The 18588-nt window shown below is 42.1% G+C and overlaps 1 protein-coding gene and 1 long non-coding RNA gene across 2 annotated transcripts; one reads left to right on the top strand and one right to left on the bottom strand.

Moving 5' to 3' along the window:
• The first annotated feature begins 1252 nt into the window (after nt 1–1252).
• Nucleotides 1253–3644, top strand: LOC310787825. The gene is made up of 3 exons (XR_014553278.1): nt 1253–1386; nt 1796–1975; nt 2700–3644. It is a non-coding gene; the product is annotated as an uncharacterized lncRNA (long non-coding RNA).
• A 1156-nt stretch (nt 3645–4800) lies between these two features.
• LOC310776902 (uncharacterized protein) lies at nt 4801–6707 on the bottom strand. Its single transcript, XM_083637110.1, has 4 exons — nt 6584–6707; nt 6008–6173; nt 5807–5922; nt 4801–5653 (listed from the first exon to the last, which is right to left on the bottom strand). Exons 2-4 carry the CDS (start codon nt 6135–6137, stop codon nt 4847–4849), a joined length of 1053 nt encoding a protein of 350 aa, XP_083493236.1. The 5' UTR covers nt 6138–6173; nt 6584–6707; the 3' UTR covers nt 4801–4846.
• Between the last annotated feature and the right edge of the window lie 11881 nt (nt 6708–18588).

Raw genomic sequence — 18588 nt, 5'->3', positions numbered from 1 at the left:
GGAATGAAATGAATGAAGTCGGCAATACCAAGCTCTTGAACATAATCATTTATTCAAGCACAGCAAATGGCATTTAACACAGGGCCTGCGCAGTGCCCTGGAGAAGGACCAGTCAAAATGTCGTTCTGCCTGCCAGACCAAGAGACAAAGGTTTTATACCCCCGCATGATGACCTTGCATTCCACTTCAGATGGGCTCCTTGAAACCTCGGGGTCACCTTGAAACCTTTCCTTAACTAATATTAACTTTACCAGCTGTCAATAAATGGTCACCCTCCTTTTGTCTGGAGGATGCCTCGGCGCCAGCTCTGACAGCTGGATCTTCATCAATCACCAGTATCTAACTTAGAGATAACAAACCACCATCTGGAAATTATCCTGACCGTGCAGTGGACTCCTATCCTGGCTGACCTGCTCAGATTACTGAGAGCAGAGGTTACTGAGGTCAGCCCCCGCTCCTCCTGGTGGGAACATTCCTGCAGTGGTCAAGAGTGCTTTCTGGCCTTCCAGTCAAATGCTATAATAGTTTATTCAGAATTTAATATACTCTAACTATATTTCACATAGTCATATTTCATCATTAGTATGAAATATACCGCATTCCCCCCTATGTGACTTTAACCAATCTTCTCGTCCCACAGCAGCGTACCACTTGTCATCAATAAAATCTGTTGCCACCCAACCTATTCTATATTCCTAATTAGTCTTATTTAGCTCCTTTAATTTTGGCAGCCAATGTATGTCCATCTGCCAATCTAGTCAGTCTATTTTAAATCAGAGTTAAACAAAACAATAACAATCTAAGTCCATTGGTATAGGACAAAGTACAATTGAAAGGATGTATCTTACATCAACTAATGCCTGGTTCAGACTACACGAATTCAGCCCGATAATAGACCGATTTGGTCGTGCGCGACAGATTTTCAGCGTCGGGCCCGAATATGACCGTCGGGGACGACGATCGGCCGTCTTCACCTCTTGTAGTGTGACATAATCAAAGACCAGCGTCGGGACCAGTCGGGACGTCTAGGACGCCTCACGACGCCCCGACGAAAAGACTGGCATGTCAGTCTTTTGACATGGCTTTCGCCTAGTTTGACACCCCGGAAGACGGTCAACGACGTGTTCCTCGACGCTGACCAATAGGATGACGAGTGCTCTGGGGCACATGGGTAAACACAGAACGCGTCACTACAGATGGCGGGGGCGAAGAGGAAGAGGGCTGTTGTTGCTGCCAGTGCCAGGTGGGACAACGAAAACGAAGAGAAGTTCATTGAGTTGTGGCAACAGTACCCATGCCTTTTTGACGTTTCGTCGAGGGACTACCATGACAAATTCAAAAAAGGAAAAAGTTGGCAAGAAATAGCGGACGCACTTCAGCAACCCGGTGAGTAAAACGAGATGGAAGCTAACGTTATGCCAGCTAGCTTGGTCAACATTCTCCAATAGCAACGTAACGTGTTTAATTTCCATCTACAATTTAGCATTTTATATGATCAGCACAGCCAAACTGTGCCGAGAAAAACACGAGAAAAGGCCAAATGTAATGATTGGAGGTGAAACCCGCAATTGTTTTTATAACGTCGACGTTCTGTCTGCATGGTAGCGTAGGCTATTACCCAATTTTGTTTGGGGGGGATTTCTGAATCATTTGGCATACGTTTTAGAAATACAGCCCTATTGCATTGCTTTTGGATAGCCCTAAAATTTCCATTTAAGATGGGAAAATGTATATAGATAAATACGTTTTTATGTGCTGCTGGAATGATGTATACATTTTTTATGTCTATATATAGTTTTAGAGATCACAACCAAAGCTTCCTCACTGAGGACCCAATATGGAAAGCTCCTTAATCCCAAACCAAGTGGAAGTGGCGACAAGGACCCTACCCCCAGGCAGAAATGGATACTGAAGTACTTGGAGTTCCTGCGACCGTTTGTGTCCCACAGACCTTCTCAGACCACACTGAATGTAGGTTTGTTACAACAGCTTGCCCCATGTGGTTCAACTTGTCTATTAAATAAAACAAGATACAACTGTGCTTTTTAATCTAAAAAATGATTGATGCTGTTTTGGTAGTGTAACATGGAAGTGGTTTGATGAGCATGACTGCTATTCATAATTGACTAGTCATTAGCTAGTCATATTATTTGCAAATAACTGCAGAAAATTCAGTATGTCCAAAGAGTCACAAATCAGGTAATAAGGTAACTTTTGGTGGCAAAGTGGCTCGATTGTTAGCACTGTTGCCTCACAGCAAGAAGGTCCCAGGTTCTTTCTGTGTGGAGTTTGCATGTTCTCCCCACCCTGTGTTTGTGTGAGTTTTCTCTGGGTGCTCCGGTTTCCTCCCACCACCATAATACATGTATGTTAGGGTTAACTATACTCCTGTTAGTGCCCCTGACCAAAGCACTGGTAAAATAACTGGAGTTGGTCCCCGGGCGCTGCACTGCGGCTGCCCACTGCTCCCAGTTCTAGGAAGGTTCCTAGTAGAGGATGGGTCAAATTCAGAGGATGAATTTCCCCATGGGGATAAATAAAGGATAACTTAAATAATAAAGGGTTTTGGCATGCTTCATGTAAAACTGATTTTTAAATTATTAGTACCTAAAACTGGCCAACCACATGTTTTCTTTCTGCAAGGGGTATTATTCCCTTCCCTGTCTTATATTTTGAATGGTATTCTTTATTGTAGGTAGATGATATGCAGCCTGACACCGCAGAGGAGTGGACCGATGACCAGGAGACAGATGGGGATATGTTTGAGTGTTCCAACAGCTCTACCTTGTCACTTACAATGGTGGCCCAGGGGTGCAGTACGTCTAGACCATCAACTCCTAGTCCAGTGGTGGCCCAGGAATGCAGTATGTCTAGACCATCAACTCCTAGCCCAGTGGTGAATGATAGGGCACAGAAGGCCAAACAAAAGTCAAAGGACAGGGGAGCTGATGATCTTGAAATTGAGAAGGTTGCCATTTTAAAAAGTGTCTCTGAAACCCTGCTAGGTGCGAGTCAGGATGCAGATCACACATTTGGCAAACAGGTAGTAAGTGAAATCAAGCAAATCAAGGATCCAGCAACCAAGATGCGACTCCGTCGAAACATCCTTGTTATGATATATGATGCATACGAAGCTGAGCAGAGCGCCTCATCACATCCAGTCCCCCTAGGCCCGCCACAGTCGATGTACAATTACCAAACACCTTGGCAGGGGCACACAAGCACACAACCACCTTACTATCAGAATCCAACCAACCCCATGCCCACACCTGCTTCAACAAGCTACCTCGGGGCCTTAGAGAGTGACACCCACAACCTACAATCTCTGTGAAAACTGACACAAATACAGGTAGTGATCATAAGTGTTCTGAACTTGAGCCGTCTTGCTAGAAAGTCTTGACTGTACACTGTGAATTGTTAGTGTTGTTCAAATCAGGTAGCAGCCATAGGCCTTGAAAGCCATTTTTTTTTGTTTTGTTTAAAGATGTGTTTACAAACTGTTGTGAGAAAGCTGCCATGCCATATTTGCAAGTTTGCACAGTAGTGGCCATGTTTATATGACTAACTTTATATGTGAACTTTTGAAGTTTTTATTTACTTTGTCTTATGCTCAGGTTTTTATGAGCCACAACTTTGTTTTAGATTTTTTAGGTGGAGGAAAACCATTGTCACAGTATTAATGACTCAAGGGAAGCAAGACTTGGGATGTCTGCTGACATTTAATGTCAATAAAAGTTTACATTTACATTCCAGAAATGCTTCTGGTCCTTTCTTTGCATTTAACACACCAGAAATGTATTCATTTTAACTATTTAGCATTAGCATGGACCACAGTTAGAATGTGGAGTAAACACCATACAAGGGAGAGATACAAAATAAAAAGTAAAATGCAGTACTGTAGTACAGAAAACATTCTGACCCATACAACCTTTGAGGGCATGAAACATTTGATCATATGACTATTTCATTTGCATTTCACCTCAAGACAGGGAACTGCTTTCAAGTCTGACATTTTGCTTGGCTTTTTGCCAACTAGTGTGCTGCTTGATGACATCACTAGGGTGGCAGTACAGTAGTAAGGATTTTGAATGGTTTGATGAATCAAAACGATCACAATCCGTAACATATGCTGTGAGCCTGTTAGAATTCAAAATACTTACCAACACTTAACTAGCCCATACTCCAATGTATTGTAAGTCAACCTACTGTAGTGATGTCATCAAGCAGTGCTCCAGTTGGCTAAAAGGTGAACATCTTTCTCGCAAAGCTAGGTACATTTCTGACTTGAAAGCAGTGTCCTGTCTTTTTTTAGGTGAATTGCAAATGAACTAGTCACACGATCAAATGTGAATGAAACAAAAACATGCACATTTCCAAATGACAAACCTTTTAATAACATCCTGAACAGTTGTCAGTTCAGATAGGCCACAGTCCCATTTTAACATGTTGTATCTATTTTGGACCAAACAGGTACTTGAGTTGAGCAAATGCAGCTGCTGGACAGTCATGATCTATTTGGAGACCAATAATAATGAAAACAAAGATGCACGCTGTGACTTGAGGGATGTCTGATCCTTCCTTTCTAGGGTCCTTGGGTGCGGGGTGTGTGCCCTGACACAACATGTGGAGCTGCTACTATAGTACATCAGGCACTCATGCATGAGAGTTGAGTGGTTTCTACCCAGTAACTCGCCCCCTCTCAACCCCCCCCCCCCCCCCCCCCCCCGATTCACTCACACACACACACACACACACACACACACACACACACACACACCTCTACATCTTGTCAGTTGTGTTGTCGCCTTTGTGCGTGGTCCGTTTGAACAACTATATGGTTTCACAACTAAACCATATGTTCCTGCCAGGGAACAGATCCAGCAGGTGACCGAAAGTATGCCTTCAACTGGTCTCGCTGTTCTTTTGCCGTTGTTGTGGCATTCCGTACCCTGCTCGCTGCCACAGAGGAGAGTTCTCCACCCCTTCGCCATGCTCCCTGAATGAGACTGTGGTTCTCATCCTCCATATCCACAAAGGCAGGGGGCAGGTAGGCCTCTGATGCCTTCTCCCTGAGAAAGTTGTGAAGAGCGAGAGCGGCAAGTGTGACCGTTGTCACTTTTTCAGGCTCAAGTGCGATAGTTGTCAGGAAAACACGTAGTCTGTTGGCCAAAATTCCGAACGCGTTTTCAACTGTGCGCCTTGCCCTCGACAGGCGATAATTAAAAATTCGCTGTCCATGGTCCAGGTTCCGGAAGGGGTATGGTTTGAGCAAGTCGGTCCGGAGAGGAAACGCTGCGTCGCCGATAAACGCATATGGCATGGTTATGTTGGTATCTGGCAGTGGGTCTGGGCGGGGAATATTCAATAGATCTCTGTCCATAGCAGTACGGAGGTCTGAATGGGCAAACAGCCCTGCGTCTGACACTCTTCCCTGTGTACCAACATTAGCATAGAGAAACTTATAGTTTGCGTCGACTACTGCCATGAGAACCACTGAGAATCTGGATTTGTAATTGTGATAGGTACTTCCAGAGTTATCAGGGGGCTGGATGTATATGTGCTTGCCGTCTATGGCGCCTAGGCAATTAGGAAATTGCCACTTCTCTTGGAACGCCATGGCCACCTCTCGCCACTCTGCCTCTGTTGTAGGTGTCTGGAAAATAAACATCAATAATGATCAACACATTATAGTATTTTAATGTTATTTCACCTTTTTTCTTTTTAGGCAACACAATTCATGTCAAGCACAAATACAATACAATGGAGTAAAATGATATAGCAACCTTCACACCTTCAAATGTCATACCTTCAAATGGTGTTCCTTCAACACACCATACAGGGCTTCACAGGTCTCCAGTACGATCTCACTGATAGTAGTTCGGCCGATCCGATACTGGAAGCTCAGAGACCTGAATGACTCTCCTACAGAGAAGAAACAGTTATTATGTGTATGAAATACAACATTTCATTTGAAACAATCACAATGTTTTAAAATTGATTATTTTACCGGTAGCAAGGAATCGTAGTGTGACTGACAACCGCTGTCTTGCAGTGATGGCCATCCTCATTTTTGTGTCCCTCTTGCGGATGATTGGCTCCACCTTTCCTAGTAGGTAATTGAAATCTTCCACATCCATCCTGAGAAGCTCGCGGAAACCCCTCCTGTCAGTAATCTATAGAATAATAAAATCAAACAAATACCTCTATGTGATTCAGTGACTTTTGGTAAAAACAATGATGAGCTATATGACAGTCATACAAAGCCTTGGTAACCTAAAATATGCAGGTGTGGTGGGTAAACATGTTATAAGTTGCATACTAGGACCTTACAATTGCCATGCTTAACGCTTAACGCTGTGTGTGCACTTGTGGTATTGCCCTGGGCCTAGGCCTATAGGCTATATGACGTTTTTATGTAAACACAACGCATAAACCCAAACCAAACCAATGTTTTCCTCCACGAAGCATTGAATAGCGTTGAGAACCTCTCGGCTAACATGAGCATTAGCTAACTAGCTACAGCTACATTTAACGCTACGCACGTTTGTTCTTGACACAACATTCGTAACGTTACAGTACGTACCTCAAGTTCTCTTTGAAGGATAGACAGCCCGTACTGTCCTCTTCCTGACACCCAAGGACGGACCCACAGCCGTTTTCTCTTTCTTTTCTTTTTCTTTTCGCAACACAAGACAGCTAGCAGCACACATACCGCTTCCGTATCCGCCATGATTGACAATTATTTGACCCGCCTCCCCGACGACGTGTGAACTCGCTGACGACAGCAGACGACGTGATGACGGTGGCATACGACGCTCTGTCGGTGTCAAGCGAGAATACACTTGTAGTGTGGCCAGTCTCCCGACCAAGACATGCCACGAATTTATGGCAGTATGATGGTCTCGTCTGACATGGTGACATCGTGAACGACCAAAAATATCGTGTAGTCTGATCCTGGCATAACACAGAGATGTCAAATCATCATTAGCAATACAGTGATGTAACAATATCAACCTATAAATCACAAATGACCTGGTATTACTGACTCATTTTAACTCAAACCTTGTGATTCTCTATCAACGCATCACCAGATATAATCCTCTTTAAGACATCCAATCCATGTTTTCATACAGACTACAAAAGAGTAACAGTAGATTACTTAAAGGCAACAAATCCTAGATAACATATCCTTATCATCCTATTAAACACTTTAAGACACTTGGAAATCACAAAGTCTAAACAGAAGTTCCTTCTTATTGTCCCTGTGAAATAAATATTATGATGAACATAACTGTCAAAATGAAATAAAAACACTGGGCCCATCAAATTTTATTAAATCAGCCGATGAATCCATGTTTCAGTCGCAGGCGTTGGACTGGTTAGCTGGGACACGAACACTATCTTCACGACTGAATTAAGGCAACGCGCAACAGTCCTCTCTGTTGCTATTCGAGTGTGTGGGGGTCCACGAGTGCTGGCGTATTCTTGAAAGGGTATCGACCATGGTGCTTCCTGCAGCAGATCAGCACCCTTCATGGCTCATTCTGGTATGCTCCTCTGGTCGTTGTCCCCCAAGGATGAGTAATGGCCCGTCTGGAGCCCACATCTCCTCAGTATGCATCTCCTCAGTATGCCAGGAATGGAACTGGCATCAACTCCTTTTCACGGCCCATCCGATTTTCTCTGAGGAGACATTAGCAATAGCATAGAATAGAGGTAGAATAGGACAGTAGGAAAATGGAGATGGCAATTAGTATTCTTATTAACTCAACCGTTTACGCCCTAGGATGCACGATACTTAAACAATATATGTTTCCACAATTTGTACTTTTCCTTATTAGGAAAAATATCACAAGTCTCCAAGCAGACTTTGGCTTAACAGAGGTCTGTGGTTTGATTCCTGCCTCCTCCAATCTGCATGTCAACGTCCTTGGGCAAGACACTGTGCCCCAAAATTGCTCCTGATAATGTCGGCCCCCTTCATGGTAACCTGCCGCCATCAGTATATAAATGAATGAATGTACTACTGATTGTACAGCACTTTGGATAAAGGTGCTATATAAATGCAGGCCAGTTATCACATCATCTGACCTTTCAGATCCAAATTCAGTCAAAGGTTTTGACAATCTGTCAAACCAAACAGTGTATCGTGCATCCATTATTAAATGAATATCCTAAACTATTTTTGAAGGTATTTAAAGGATGGGTTTTCCGTGGGGAATATGAATATATATTAAATCTCACGCCCCTAAGGTTTTCGAATCCGTTGAAATTTTTGAAATTGGAGGTTTACTCACAGAGATATCAACCGAAATCCACTCTGTGTGTGGGGGGGGGGGTGGGGGGGGGGGAGGTGCGGGTGCGGGGACTCGAAATACTACATTTCCCACAATGCACTGGGCTCGCGTGGCCTTCGTTTTTATGCCCACCCCTCAGGCATTTGGCTGATATCAAACTCCAGTAGGTGGCGGTAATGCACATATATGTTTGCCAACCGCCATAAAACTCAAAGAAGAAGAAGAAGAAGGCTTCGACAATGAAATATACAAAGAACAAGAAATAAATCGAAAATAAAATTGCCTCCAAATTGCACCAAATGTAAACGGTAGTATATATGTCGGGAGATGTCTTCATAAAATTTTTTTCATGCATTTTAAGGCATTTTCGTAGGAGTTACGCGCATCTGATGTTGTAACTATTTTCTGTAAAAATGTGTAAAAACGGGTACATTGCTCAGCGTTGATTTCGTTACTTCAACCCACCTACTACTAGATGTAAAATTTGACGAGCTTTCCAATGCCGCCAGTCCCGTGTCGATTAGTGCTTCCGTTCCCGAGATAATGGTCTCTTTGCAAGGAACTATGGGAAGCTAATATTAGCTACAGCAGGCTAGGCGGTTGAAAAGATGGCTGCGTTTTTGTTTTGGTCAAGGCCTCTGAAGGGGCGTGGAGGACCTCTAGAGGCGGGACCATGGCCAACAACAGTTGTAGTTCATAGGTGCACGAGTTCCGCAAGGCGGACTTAGGCCAGATGACGCGAAACGCGTCGGCTGGCCCAAAAAATATGTGAGAGATGCTTGATATCTCTGGCAGTGAATATCCAATTTCAAAAATTTCAACGGATTCGAAAACCTTAGGGGCGTGAGATTTAATATATATTCATATTCCCCACGGAAAACCCATCCTTTAAATACCATACTTACCTTGGTAAGCACTTCAATCAATAATATTATTATGACCCGGTCCTGTGCATCTCACCATATCCAGGACTGTTGTCTCTTCCTTTTCTCCAGTCCAGTCAATGCCCTTCTCTGACCCAATTTGAACCTGGAACGAATTACTTTACAGAAAACAACATTTCTGGACGCCCAGACTGGACTTAGGCGTACTGTATCGATAGAAGCTATTGTAGTGGAGGGCTAAAGTTCAAAGATTTAACTGAGATCCAGTGACACTATTTTCCAGATTAAATTATATCAATTTGCATTTCAATCCTCTTAAATCTGACATCAGTAGGACAGATTAAAAACACATAAATTCAAACATTCAAAATGCAATTATGATTACAAGTTCAGTCTATAATATAACTTTTACAATACCAGTCCAGGATCTCATCTAATCGCAGAGCTTCCTGTGTATCACAAGCTGCAAATTCAACTTTCACCACGTCAGACTGATGACATCTCCTAATCTGGACAAGAATGAAAAACAGACACACAAAGACAACACAGACAACCCAGTACGAACACAACTTGACCTATATATGCATAATTAACTTATGATCACTACTAGAGTGATTATATTAACTAATATTGATGATCGACATATTACCAGAATCGTATCAACAGACTCTCATCTTCTCCTCATGGTTGTTGACATCGGCGGTGGCACTGACAGTTGTTTCCTATGGATTGAAACAAACGCTTCCCACGACCACAAAACTAACAGCTCAAAGGGAACTGAATCTTTATAACATAAATGATAACTGATTAACTAAATAGTAATTGAGTATCCCAATTTTAATATAACTACATCAACTAATCGATTGATGTGTCATAGTATCATAGCAGACTCTTCACATCAAACGCAATCATTGTGTGCACTTCAATGAGAGCTTTTAACGGAATGTACTGCTAATCTTATAATTTGAAGGTTGTCAAAACACTCAAATCTGTGAATCAAATCAACCAAATATATAAACACCCTTGTTACCACGCCTTTAACTCCCTATTTGTGTTTTGTAGTCATATACCCACCTTGATGTCCCTTAGGGTCCAAAAACAAACATAATTTGATACTATACATATTTACCAAACACAACAATAGTATTATTATCTTCTATACCTACCTCCCCCCTTGTCCCTTACTCACAAAGGGACAAATGTCATACTCTGTTTCTATGGGGAGGTTCAAGGGACAGCTGAACACCCTCTTCTCCAGACAGGTGTTTGGACTCCTGCAGATTGAACCGCTGTTTTTGTACTCAGAACTCTCAGTCAACCCATACGCTATTATCTCTAGATCCGTTTTGCCAAGTTTTATATGTTATTGGATTTTATTTTTGACTTCAAACCACCATGTAACACTGCATCCATGCTGAGAAAAAGTGCTTACACAAATAAAATAGTACTTATTTACTCTACTCATTACATAGTAGAACGGAAGAACAACCCCATCTCAAATACTTCCTGTCACCCAAACACACACACACAGGGACCTAGCTGGAAAAACTCAACCACACCCACAACTCATCAAAACACCAACTTTCAATTCTCTCCAACACATGATTGTCCAATGTGGTATCATTATAATGTAATTGCTACTATTGCCAGCTAGACATAGCTAGACATATTTCCTGTGAAACCACCTAAAACACGCTCGTGAACCAGGGCTTAACCTGACTCGTCAAATGTCAGTATATCCTCCAACTGTGACCTAAACACCAAATGGAAAACAAAGAAAACCTTGATATTAGCCTGTCCTAAACGTACACCATGTTGTGCCCTCAAACTTCAACCCATACTGAGCACTATTTTCCAGGGCTAAAGGCGTCTGTACTCTGTATGTATCAGTGACATCATGCTTTTGTTAAACCCTGAAATAACCATGCAGTGTGACGTTCCATAATATTATCCCTAGTAAAGCATTGCACTCAAACCAGCAATCATACTGGAATTATAGGATGCCAAGTTAACAGTTTACAGCTCTACCGCTATATGATAATAATCAATCAATTTCCTAACATATCATGCTACTGTATCATACTCCAGTTACCAAATTCACCACCCTTGATCAAACAAACTCTTACATCCTACACAAAGGACCAGTCTGAGCAACATCGTGGTAACCAAACCGCATCACCAGATGGCAACAGCAATGGGACCCTATGGAGCGTGAGCCTCGCGAGGCTTGAGTGTCCGACTCTAGCCGGCTGACTGTCTATTTTCTATTTTTAAACTGTGAAAGTTCACGCAACGTTAACACGACATGCATATGCTATGCATCAAACTCCTAAGCTACTGTTGTTCTCAACCAGAATGTTAACATGATAAGCTACATAACCTACGTAGCCTATAACCTAGTTTTCCGAGATATCAGGTTTGTTTGTTCACCACTCACACCAATCTGCTACGGGGTCAGGATCATGAAAGACAAATGACCCCACGCTGGTTCGTCTGTAATGAGATGTAAAAATTAACAGAACACATCTCAGAGCCTTATGGCAAACAGACTCATGGGAGGCATCTCTGCCCCCCTCTGTAATTATATAACTGTATTTTACTTCACTAAACAACTTTTGAAAACTATGTCAAAACCGCAGCAGTTGTGAGATTACAATGGCACTGATCTTTAAATGGACAATTGAAAAGTTTGCTTACATGCCACAATGCAAAAGAAGAGACACCCCACAATAAGTTAAGTTATCCCTTATTTATCCCCATTGGGAAATTCATACCCACAAACTATTGAAAATGACATGATAGCTTACTAAATCATAATGTAGCCTACATGTATCCTGTGTCGTCATTCAAATGTTTTGCTTATAACGCAGTACAGCTCAGTCAGTAAACCATATGTGCATGAGAAAGTGCAGTGGACTTTCAAAGTATTATTTCCCCAATACTGTCCCCATTAACAATGATCGTTCATCACGTTTTCCCTTTTTACTTTTGTTGTTGCAATAAAGCCACACAACAATGCAGATTTCACAAGACCACGTTCACCAGTTTACAACAAGCCTAATCAGCAGCTAACCCTTTGTACATTTCAACCCTGGGTGCATTATGCTGGGTGCCAAAGCCAGTCTTTTAGTCACTTAAGTCAGGAAGTGAGTATTGGGGGGAGGGACCCAATGTCAAAGCCAGCTGAGAGAGGAGCTGTGTGCAGCCTTAAACCAACATCATTCCAACAGTAGTATTTGGTGGAGCCAGTATTGTAGCATTTGTATCATCATAGCACGATTTCTGCTGAAGGCACATACTTTCAAACGTGGCTCGGATGACGCATGTCCTATTGGCTGTTATTGACTTGAACATTTATTATCCACCGCTCCTATGCAATGCTAATGTGATCTAAACATTATGTGTTTGTTTACTGGTGTCAGTCAGAGATCTATACAGAACGTGTAGTGACTCCTACATCCTACTTATGTCCAAAAGTAACCATATAGGTCCACCCCACCTATAAAAATCCATCACCCTAGGCTAGTGCTATAGATTTCCTATAAAAGTACAAAGAAAAATGTGTATTTAACTATCAAAGCCCCCATTTTGCAAAGCAGTCTAATGAGCAAACACCTCGTATGTCCGTTATTACCTGAAAACAAAGCCTCGATGAGCTAGTGAAACTGCATAGCGCCAAAAATTGATCTAAACCCCCAATCAAATCATTATCGCAACCATAACTAATAATAACGATCATAATTAATTTTGCTGTCACACCCACATACTTTATTCCTATGTAACCGCACAATTATTATGTCCCATTGTTGCTCCTACCGGCAGCCTTTGAACTGTACGCTGTTTTGATGTTGTCTCTTATCTTGCATGTTTATATTATGTCCTGAAGAATGCAGGTGCAAATTAGCCCTTAGCTAAATCCGACATATTTACTGTTATCATATAAATGATCCATTATATCTCCTCATCTAGATCCATGGCGTAACGTAGGCTATTTGTTCCACCTTTCAGATCCCTTCAATGAGAGATTAAAGGAACAGAGATATTATCTCATATTTTCTGCACCAATCAGAAGTCCACTACCTAGTCAACTGGACAACTAACGTCAATTCAATTACGTTATCAATAACCACATCGCAATCCGCCATCCACAAAATAAACCCATGATCAGTATTCAATCAACAATCACTAGATCAATTAACACAAGCACAAGCAATGATCAATCAAAGCCTATCCCATCAATGCTTTCCCAACCAATCTATACTGAGGCCCTTATACTAGTTAAAAATGATTGAACTTAAATGAACGGACTAAGAGTTAATCCACTCCTTTAATTTATAGCCTACAGGCTACTAATTATCAAACTTCAGTTAGTATTACAGCTAGCCTAAATAACTTCCATCCATCTATCTGTGTTTCATACTTTGTTAGCTAACCCAAAATACCATCACTCCTCCCAGGCAGACAAACTCACTTCAACATGAACACACACACAAAGAATTTACAACCTCAGTTAATCACCAATGCTCTCCTCTGCAATCGCCCCTTAGCTCATTCACTTCAATAAACAGCATTCTCCGCTCATTTAGTTAAATAAAGCAACTCATTCAACCATTTACTCCATACTGGACGTTCATTCACACCAATATCCACTTCATCCATAAACCCCACTAATCAATCATAAATCCATTAATAACAACCAACTAATCAACTTGTAAATGCAAAGCAAAACAATAGTCTAAATGAATCAACTCAACAGGTCAACCAAGGTCAGTCACAGCCTCATATTGTGATGTAAACAGTGACTCACTCATCGCACCGAGTGCAGGTAATGAGCGTCAAGTGTGACTGACTATCCAGCCATGGGTCACTCTCCGACAAAAGGAGAGAGCCAGGAAGTGTGACTCTGGCCTGGGGAGCGTATAGACATTCGCAGTGGCTTGCAGTGATCAATCATCTCCTCACCTAGCAACCCCAAGCACATTCTAAACTGTTACTTAAAATAGAATAAAGATTGTCATTTTATACATGTTACTCGTGGTGATTGCATGTGTATTCTCTGATTCGACACATTATCCCACAAAATAATCTTGGTACTACTAGTAGGCTAGCCCTTGTTGGCTCAAAGCTAAACCAAACAAATATGACAATATGATAAGCTTATTTATGATTACAGCAACCTGTACTTAACAGAACTTCCTTAATTCAACGCTATCACAAGCCAACATCATCCGACCTACATCATATTACACTCGCAGCTGATTTGCAGTCAGAATGAATAGTCTAGTTCCTGCAGCCAAGCCTGCTGCATCGCAAGGTCTTCTGGGAACTGTAGTTACTTCTAGCCATACGTCAATGGCTATACGCCAGATCGACACTACGTCACTCTGTAGGCGCCTCATAGAGGCACATGTCCGGGAACACCCACAAATATCAAATGACTTGACTGACTCACCGCAGACGATGCTGCGGCTCCATGTTTGGTGTTCCAGAGCAGAACACAAAGACGTCTGCTCAGATGCGCGTTTACTGCAATGGTTATTCAACAAATCATAAAAATAGCTGAATCAATCTCGTCTGTCTATGACACAAACTCAACCGTGACACGACAATATTCCCCAATTCGGCTAAGAACAGAATGCACAAATCACACCGGAAACGATTACTCTAACCTGTTTTGCGAATGTAAAAATATAGGCCTATATAATTTGCAAACAAAAATGTAGTATCCGCTCAATTCTCCCTGTTTTCATATCATCCGATTGTGGCCATTTGAAGGATCAGATCACCATAATATCAATTAGCCATCACTGTAATTATTATTAGTATTATTTTGATAGAGACCTAGCCTACCCCAATTTAATGGTATCACAGCTCCGTGGGGGAAAACAATTGATCGTAATATATTATTGAATACAACCTTAATAATAATTATAAACGTAAATTATGCATTCTAAATTAGCAGAAAAAAACATAGGACTGACTCCATGCATTGTCCTTGCAGTCCTTGCTGCCATGTCCATTATGCATAATGCATAATGGCAGTTTCTATTCGCAGAGCAAAAACATACACACACATTAGCTACTCGTAACGCACGCTGTCCTGGTTTTAGTGCCTTGCTCAAGTAGGCTACACCACTCGAGCAGCCCCACCCTTAGGAAAGGGCTGACCTCTTTAACCTCCTAAGGGACAACATTCTTGGACATGCTGGGTTTTTTAGGCACGCCCAGTCCTTGCGCATGCTCAGTTCATTTATCATGTAAACTTTGAACAGAACGGAGCTCATTCACTCCCATGGACCAGCTTTCCACTCTCAAAAGTTCCAGGACGCAAGGACAAGGTCCACAAGGCAGTACTGCCGAGTTGCAGCAAAACAGACAGTTTTGTGTTATAGGTTCCTCTGAAAGGGTTTGTTCCCCCTTGGATCAAACTGTACATTACCAACTTCATTTTAGCAGACAAAAGTAACGCGAGACACACTCCTGGTCCGTTTATAGACCAAATCAACGAGTCTCGCATTTTGGTCACAAAAGCTAATTTTACTTTGAAAATCAGTTCAGTTAAAACGGAAACAGTTGCATTCTTAATACTGGCTAACTTCACCCCGCAGGCTAAAAACATTGTAGCCTGCCTAGTCTATAGCCTGCCAAACATCAATCAAAGCCAGGAACGGAATATGATTATTATCCAAGCAACAATTTGAAACACATTCGGGACATATTTTACACCGGAAAACGTTAATCAGAGGGACCGCGATAGGAACAGCAAGATTTATTATCATTAACCGAGCGCCCACATCTTATCCAACTATTTTCCTCCGACTTGGGTTCAGAGTGAAGCCGTCTCCATTTCCGCGTCGCAGATTATCTCTTAACAAATCAATCGTTTACTATTATTACTACAATATTGCGGTGACGATATTCAGACTCGCTTTTATGCATAGCGTGACGTAGGCTATCTCATGCAATAATAATCCCGGCTTCACAGTCGGCGTTTTACTGTAAGTGTGAGCTGACTTTACAACGGCCTATTGACGCCCGTCTGGAAATTTAGGGTGCGGGCGTAGGCCAGACCGAGGGAAAAGATCCCACGTTTTGGCCAAAAAAATTATTTATTATTCACGCAGTTTGATCAAATATCGATTCCTCAGAATTTGCTTGCCAAAGCCTCTCATTTTAAAATAACATTACCTCAATAATCATGCGCACGCAGCCAATTGCACCAGGCCAACTATAATCAATAATCTAATAGGCTATACAGTAACGGCAAGCCTAATGCTCAGTGAAATAGCCAAACGTCGCTATAACATATTTCATATCAGTCAATATTGACAAATATCACATCACTCCTAATCCAGAGATGCACTAATGATCATTTAGGCGTTTAGGTAACAATTGCCTTTTTGATCCCCAGCGTGAATGAACTGCCTCAGCTGAACAGCCCCATTTTACAGCATCACCCTAGTTCACAGCACTTTTAGCCTGTTTTATCATTCGGCGATATATATTCATTCCATTATTACTATCTTATCAAACTAGTCGCCATATTTATATACAAAGTTTATTCATTTATATATATTTATATATTTGTAAGATCTTACCATAGATAATAAATTTTATTTAAACATATCACTCAACTCTCCCCGGGATCCCCATTTTCCTCTAACTTGGCCAGCAAAACTCAGGCATAATTTTAACACTTTAACTTCTAATTTCCTGCCTGGCCCATGCTTCAATTTAACGTGGGCTTATTACCTTCCTTTAAACAAACTTCTTATACATCAAAGCAGTATTGATCAGTGCAAATCCATTTAATCTGCCTTACTTAAGACCCGAGAAAACTCAAAAGGCCCCCGCATTGTATAGAATGGAAAAACAACGTAATCATCAGACTACTCCGTGCATTAAAACACTAATTAACTATATCTATTGCTTAGCTACGTTAGTGATTAGCGCGTCCTCATCCAATCTGTCCTTACGACCCGAGAATACTACTCAAAGGGCCAACGCATTGTTGATAATAAAGACACAGACCTATCACACTAGCCTATTAAACCCCTAACCAATTATATCTATAAATTTGCATCCCACTCTGTTCTCAACTTAAACCTTTAACTACTTTTTACACGCATGACAATCATGTCATTCCCTCTCTTTTTCATCTGGGCCAATTAAGCCTCTAAACCACTTCCCCTGGGGGGCTCCCCCCTTTAAAAAAAATCATTTTTAACATCCTAATGGCACAATTTGACAGTGTCAGATTCGTCATCACCCCAAACTGACGCTACCCGCAGTATCGTTCAGAATGTTGTTGTTATTACGCAATGTCAATAATCCGTTTTTACAACCACAGACTGGACTCTCCACTTGAGAGACCGCAGTGGCTATTAATAATCAGTCAGTCCTGTGCCAGCCATTTCCTAAATAAAAAATACCCCCATCTATCCCAAATTTAAAGCAGAGCCTCATCAAAACATCCCCAAACTCAGCTCGCCCCGCAAAAGGCACTTTTTCAGGTGCACGGATCAGCACAGCGGGAGAAACCTCCAGGCAAACAGCACCCGGTTCAAATGAGGTTAACTCACCTCTGGGCCCTTTGAAGTGGGCGTAGTGAGCCAGGAGAGCCCTCCGCTGCTGCATCGCGCATTGCCAGTCCGAGTTCGTGGACGCCATATGTAGTTTAATTCAATGCTGAGTCCTGGAATGAAATGAATGAAGTCGGCAATACCAAGCTCTTGAACATAATCATTTATTCAAGCACAGCAAATGGCATTTAACACAGGGCCTGCGCAGTGCCCTGGAGAAGGACCAGTCAAAATGTCGTTCTGCCTGCCAGACCAAGAGACAAAGGTTTTATACCCCCGCATGATGACCTTGCATTCCACTTCAGATGGGCTCCTTGAAACCTCGGGGTCACCTTGAAACCTTTCCTTAACTAATATTAACTTTACCAGCTGTCAATAAATGGTCACCCTCCTTTTGTCTGGAGGATGCCTCGGCACCAGCTCTGACAGCTGGATCTTCATCAATCACCAGTATCTAACTTAGAGATAACAAACCACCATCTGGAAATTATCCTGACCGTGCAGTGGACTCCTATCCTGGCTGACCTGCTCAGATTACTGAGAGCAGAGGTTACTGAGGTCAGCCCCCGCTCCTCCTGGTGGGAACATTCCTGCAGTGGTCAAGAGTGCTTTCTGGCCTTCCAGTCAAATGCTATAATAGTTTATTCAGAATTTAATATACTCTAACTATATTTCACATAGTCATATTTCATCATTAGTATGAAATATACCACACTCGCTTTAGGAGGTCCCTGGTGTAGTCCTTAAAGCGCCGCTTTTGCCCTCCAGCAGAGCGCTTTGCGTCGCTCAGTTGGCCGTAGAGGACTTGGCGGGGCAGGCGGTGGT

The sequence above is a fragment of the Poromitra crassiceps genome (genome assembly GCF_964638095.1).
Source record: "Poromitra crassiceps genome assembly, chromosome: 1".
In the NCBI taxonomy this organism is placed as follows: Eukaryota; Metazoa; Chordata; class Actinopteri; order Beryciformes; family Melamphaidae; genus Poromitra; species Poromitra crassiceps.
The sequence above is the reverse complement of the archived record's forward strand: the minus strand, read 5'-3'. Positions and strand labels throughout refer to the sequence as shown.

Excerpts from the sequence above, each read along its gene's own strand:
- LOC310776902 (XM_083637110.1), bottom strand. The coding sequence starts at position 6,137 with ATGGATGTGGAAGATTTCAATTACCTACTAGGAAAGGTGGAGCCAATC. Across the intron at positions 5,923-6,007 it reads ACTACGATTCCTTGCTACCG|GAGAGTCATTCAGGTCTCTG; the intron begins GTAAAATAATCA and ends TCTTCTCTGTAG. Across the intron at positions 5,654-5,806 it reads TGAAGGAACACCATTTGAAG|ACACCTACAACAGAGGCAGA; the intron begins GTATGACATTTG and ends TTTATTTTCCAG.